Genomic DNA, 6,011 nt, shown 5'->3' on the forward strand with positions numbered 1-6,011 from the left:
TATTTCGAATCTATTTTATATTAAGTATTAATCGTAAGGGCATTCTTTAGAATAATATTGCGTCAAGATACATCGTTGTAATAATTGAGTGCTGGTTCCTGTTTGGAAGAAACTTTTGAGCATTACTGTCGCGAAACAACTACCTTAAGACTGTCTTAGTCGTAAACGTAAGGTGTGGCAGAGAAAAACATAAGTCCTATACAAGCCTTTCACGACTTACGTTTTACTCTGCCTTGCTATACGTCTACGACTAAGACAGTCTTGAGCGTTCACGGATCGTTCTCTGCCATTAGCCTAAATCTCGCGAGAAATCTCCAGCCGGAATCATTCGTGGATCTTCGGGCGCCGCACGTATACCGAGCTTCCACTTTAATTTGCATCTCCTCGCGCGTGTAGAAATACCCAAGTTAAAATGACACGGAATATTATTTTATTTAAAGTATAATCATATAATTTCTAACTCGTTTGACTGTCGCCGCGTAAATGATTTTTTGCGTACGGCGTGACCTATTGTTTCGCCGAGCGCCGTAGACCGAGCGCGGATTCCTATAGAAATGACGTAGCGCCGTAAACACCTCGGCCGTAAACAGTCCCGTCTCATTGTGCGTAATCATTCGGCGCGGCACAGTCGAGCAAAGAGGATCTTCCGCGTGTCGCTCCTCGCTACGCGGTCATTTCCTACGAGAGTTATAAACATTTATCAATCACGTTTAATTAATTGTCGCGATCCGTAATCTTAGCGCTGATTTCTGCGGTGATTTGTCGAGAAGAATATCACTCGTAATTCGAAGTAGAAATGCCGGAAGGAAATTACATATATAAATTATTAGTTTTGATATATCCACGAGCGTTAATACTTTTTGTAACGATCGAACTCGGATGAATTTCACGTCGTGTTTTAAATAGCAAACCTAAGTTACGTTCACTCGATATTACTGTTTTTAAATATACACGTAATTACACGATTTTTTGTCGATAATCCCCTCCTCGGGTACTACCTTGCAGCGGTGGAGGGGCTTAAGTACCCCGAAGAGTTACTCTCTTAAAATCAATCAGTGCATTATCACTGAATCAGTGAATATTCACTGTATTTAGTGATAATCCATTGATTGATTTTAGAGAGTACATACTCGAAAGACGGGACAACCGAAGGTACCCATTGCACTATTTAGGCCCGATTTTTCAGTTTCTGATAAACTGTTGACCACAGTTTAATCGATTCTCTGTCTCTTCTTATTGTTAGATAATAATATAGAAAAGAACAGAGAGAGTCGAGTAACTTATTAACAGTTAACCAGAAAATGACAAATCAGGCCTAATACTCTCTGAAAGTTAATCGGTGGATTATTACTAAAAATAATGAATCGATTCAATGTTTTCAGTGATAATCCACCGATTGACTTTTAGAGAGCACATTTGTTTATTTCATTTACTAATTGATTTTGTTCATTTTTCTGATTTCAGCACTAACTTTCGAGGACTATTGCTCGATTAATTTCGCCACTTAAAACGAATCGCAACCGCGCGCGGCGATTCGTCGTGTCGTGTCGCGTTCGGGAGTGCCGTAAAAAGTAATCGCATTTAAAGACATTTCAAAGCCTGTTTGAAAGATAAGTGCTCCTTAAATGTCCGTTCCTGTGGATGACCACACTTCCGAGATTCGGCAGTTGTTGGGAATCCATTGGAACGCTCTTGATTTGACGGAACTCAGTACTTTCACATGGGCTTTGTAACCGGGAGTGTAGAATCGCGCGAACGATCTTAGTGTTTTCGCGAGTGTGCCAGAAGACAACCTGAGTGGAGGAGGAGGCCTGGGGCAGGCATCAGGCACCGGCGGAGCAACTTTAGGGTAAATATTTTTTATTTCGTATAAAATTAATCTTTCTTTTATTTATTTTCAACAATTAAAAAATTATTTTCTTTAAGACTGGTTTTCTTGAATACTTTTTTAATGTGAATTTTATTATTTTATGTTACAGATTCATCGTAGTTAAACTCCGCTGCTGCGCATCGGGTCGGTAAGTCAAAAAATTAATCTTAATATATTTCACAATTTTAAACTTTAATTAGACATATGATAAGAATGTAACATGGAAGCATACATAAAAACAATTAACACTGATAAAGTAAACTTATTTGTATTATAAATATCTTAATATATTTGGTAAGATAATGATAAATTATTTTTCCGACTAATCGCGCATATAATAAATAAATATCTAAATAAATCGATAAATCTTACATTCGAAAATTACAAACTGACACATCCGATGTCAGAGAGTACACAGCTTGTATACGCGAGTACACATAAAAGCTAACAAAGTAAACTCGCAGCTTAATAATTAGTATTCCGTACAACTGCGTAGAAACTGCCTCGCTGTATCTTACGAATGCACAATTCGTGATTGTTTATTATAAACATAATACACCTTAATAGTCGATTCTATAAAGTTTATAACTTTCCTAAAATATTAAAATATTAATACATTTGAATATTAATGTATTAAGATATTAGCCCAAAAGTAATATCCTTAAGGACTCGCCGAGACTACCGAATAAAATTTTTAACGATATTAAAATGTCATTAAAGATAATATTAACCATTATTTTTTTGAACAATGGTTTCTGCTAAATTAATAGGCGTCATCTGTCAATCCCACCATAAAGTTATTACCTACCATCATTTTTAGCACTTGGAAAAGCTCCCCATTACTTATATAACCATCGTTATCCATATCATAAATTCTAAATGCAAATCGCAATTTGCTCTCCTTGTCGCCCTGCGAGTTAACATCACGCATAAATTGTTCGCATACGAAGGCACGATAATTCACACAGAAAAGGGAGAGTTACCGTAACGCTGAACTGAGATACGCCTTGAATGAATTCTTTGAAATCTACTTCTCCGTTACCATCCGCGTCAAATATGTCGATGACACGCTGCACCAACGCGAATAGCTAAAGATTCGGGTAGGCAGGAACAGAGGGACATAACTCGATAAGAAGATAGATAAAATTGTAACTGCAATATAATAAAAATGAATATAGTATGTATGAATAAGTAATGTGATGTATACTAGGAATCACTGATGTCTTCTCATATGAATTTAAACATACGTGGAACACGTATACATTTTCCATGTATGCAAAATGCATAAATGTGTTGATATGTGCACAAATTTATGTGAGGAGATGACGACATCAATGATTTCTACTCCACAAAATAATTTGACTTCTTTCATTTGTCAAAATTCGGGTGGGTTATTCTTTTTTATATATTCTCGCATATGTGCGAGATTGAAAAGACCCCTATTAAATCCCAATCGCGTCGCAGTTTTAATAAGAGACTTTTAGGTCGAGATTTTAGGTCGTTTGTAAATTATTACAAACTGTATGATCGGTTGATTAATCAATTGATTTTTAAAACTTTACTTTTGCAAGTAATCATAACAATTTTGCTAACAAGTCGGTCTTTCATTTTTTGAGACCTTGTAGATTAATACTTTTGTAATAATTGTTCGTAATTTTCCGATACTGTTGGCTTTATCGCTGACGTTGCATCATGTTACTTGTAATGGCCGGGGTGTACTTATCGAAGCATTGCATAATGCATATTGCAATAATATAATTTACGGCCATTTAAATCTCATTAGGTAGTTGCAATATATGTAGGAATGTTCTCAGACTTTAGACTGTCTGCAATTGGTATTAACAAATTTCTTTACAAAAGATGATAACGTATAGTATACATATATGTATAGCATGGTGTGAACTGGTAAAAAAATTTTCATGCACGAGCACGCATAAATATATAGTACATTATATAGTATAAAATTGTACATGAATGCCCATACATATTTTTATATTGTATATTTCTATACATATAATTTTTTTTTCGAAGAAGACTAAAAAGTTGGAGTCCTTCAGTACCATTTATATGTATATTATCACTACCATTTATATTATCTATGGACACGTGCAGAAAAATTGTTACAAACACTTTAAACTATTATGTGTGTGAGGGGGGGGGGGGAGGGAGTGGGTGAGTCAGCAACATTAACAGAGTCAGTAAGAGAACGAATAAATACATTTTTTTCTTCTTCTTTCCTATTTTTCTTTAAAATAAATTTTTTTTAAATAAAATAAACTAAACATTTTATTTAAGGGATCGAGTGGGATCGATAGAACATATCCACATCACTTTTGTTATGTAAACTTTTATTTGACATAATGTGATCATGAAATAACTTTGCGTGCAATATGTTTCATAGTATTTGTAATTTGTGTATTGTATTTTATATTTTATTTGGTATATAGGAACCATGAAGTCACACTAGAACTATGGCACTTCGTGATATGTGTACTACATCTATTCTGTGTGATATAAAATTAATATTTAAATAATTAAGTATTAATATTAATTATAGCAATTAAACGAATATTTATTTCATAATGACATATGAATATATGAAGTTTAATGTGGTCGAGCAAAAGTTATTGATGAAATGATTCTACAAAGGGTTGCAGAACCGCTATCAAATTTGCGTGCTGCATTTGCACATGCATGAAAGTAATGTTGGGAGGACATAAGTATCTTGTAACATTAACAGAGTATGTTTTATATATATATATATATTTGTTATTATAAATTCTGGAGAAGAATAATATATATAATTTACACATTTCATATTTATAAAAAATATATTTAACAAAATATATTTTTTACAAAATGTACACATTCGTATATTTAATATTATTTTATCCGTATGTTATTTTGTGATTTAAGTAAATATATGTATATTAATTTTGAAATTATTTTATTGTTTTTGATTAAATAATAATTTTTGATACTTATTTTTATTTACGTATGCTGTAAAAAATATATTAACATAACGTTAATTAATAATGCTCAAAAACCTTATAACATAAGGGCAAGTACTCCAGATTTTACCAAGTTTGTTTTATAAATTTTCGAAATTTAGGTTACATGTAGGTAACAAGATTCTTATACATCTAATTAGCACGGTTCGACGCCAGAGTCAATGAAATCCGTTATACTAATTTGTGCATTTTCGGGTAAAATCCTGAAATTGAAAAATATATTTTATTATATTTATTTGTCTATATTTTAATATATACTAATGGAAAATAATGATAATAGCTAAAATAACGAAAATCGATATTATATTCTGACTTATTTTGTGCGTGTGTATGCATTTGTGCGCGCGTGCAATCTTAATATATTATGCAATATACAGGGTGTCCTGAAATTCGCGAATCAAAATACCATAGCAAGAATGTCGTCGAAAAAATAAATTAAAAAGTTATTTGCCATTTTTCGTTCCGAGCAGTACCGTTACGGACCCAGTTCTTGATCAGAACCCAATTCTTGATCAACTTATGACATAAATGATAATATTTAAGTATTTTTAATGAACCTTAATTTGAAACAATTTACAAATAAAAATTTATTATTTTACAATTCACATGTGAATTTAAAACTTATAAGCAAAACGTATTCTCCCAGACTCAGTTCAGGTGATCAAGAATTGCTCCCTTTGGATTTGTTACTTTGAAAGCTAATTTAGTACTTAATAATGAGAATATTCATATTTTTCTTACACGAAATCAAAACTTTAATATAGATTAAATCACAAAAATAATATCTTCGATTTAGTTAATTAAGCAATATACATTTTTGGCCTGAAAGTGAACCAGCTATGCTTAACTGATCAAGAACTGGGTCCGTAACGGTAGTTTTTTTAGATAAAAAGGTTCAAAACAGGCCAATCATTAATAGTTTAGTGCACTAACACTATCGACGCGCGACTCACGGACAGGTTTCCGTTCAACCGTAATGTATGATTGGCCTGTTTTGAACCTTTTTATCTAAAAAAACTACTGCTCGGAACGAAAAATGGCAAATAACTTTTTAATTTATTTTTTCGACGACATTCTTGCTATGGTATTTTGATTCGCGAATTTCAGGACACCCTGTATATATATTATAC

The 6,011-nt window shown here is 32.8% G+C and overlaps 2 protein-coding genes across 3 annotated transcripts in view; both read right to left on the bottom strand.

Annotated features, from left to right (window-relative positions):
- Positions 1–2,273: 2,273 nt before the first annotated feature.
- On the bottom strand, positions 2,274–3,141 carry LOC105565980 (calcineurin subunit B type 2-like). The gene is made up of 3 exons (XM_012019615.1): positions 3,118–3,141; positions 2,854–2,958; positions 2,274–2,780 (listed from the first exon to the last, which is right to left on the bottom strand). Exons 1-3 carry the CDS (start codon positions 3,139–3,141, stop codon positions 2,634–2,636), a joined length of 276 nt encoding a protein of 91 aa, XP_011875005.1. The 3' UTR covers positions 2,274–2,633.
- Positions 3,142–4,840: 1,699 nt separating this feature from the next.
- LOC105565915 (short-chain dehydrogenase/reductase family 16C member 6-like) overlaps positions 4,841–6,011 on the bottom strand; it is a 7,398-nt gene continuing 6,227 nt past the window's right edge. For both annotated transcript variants that reach the window (XM_012019496.1, XM_012019495.1), the window contains exon 8: positions 4,841–5,084. In XM_012019496.1, the coding sequence (XP_011874886.1) occupies positions 5,018–5,084 (67 nt within the window). In that variant the 3' untranslated portion in view covers positions 4,841–5,017. The remainder of the gene's footprint in view (positions 5,085–6,011) is intronic.

Source organism: Vollenhovia emeryi, unplaced genomic scaffold (genome assembly GCF_000949405.1).
Source record: "Vollenhovia emeryi isolate VEMERY1.0 unplaced genomic scaffold, V.emery_V1.0 DF939148.1, whole genome shotgun sequence".
Lineage (NCBI taxonomy): Eukaryota > Metazoa > Arthropoda > Insecta > Hymenoptera > Formicidae > Vollenhovia > Vollenhovia emeryi.

Bases quoted from the DNA above. Each gene is read 5' to 3' on its own strand.
- LOC105565980 (XM_012019615.1), bottom strand. From the start codon at position 3,141: ATGGAAAATGTATACGTGTTCCAC. The intron at 2,959-3,117 runs GTATGTTTAAAT...CCGAATCTTTAG, and splicing joins AAAATGTATACGTGTTCCAC to CTATTCGCGTTGGTGCAGCG. The intron at 2,781-2,853 runs GTAACTCTCCCT...GTTAACTCGCAG, and splicing joins TATCTCAGTTCAGCGTTACG to GGCGACAAGGAGAGCAAATT.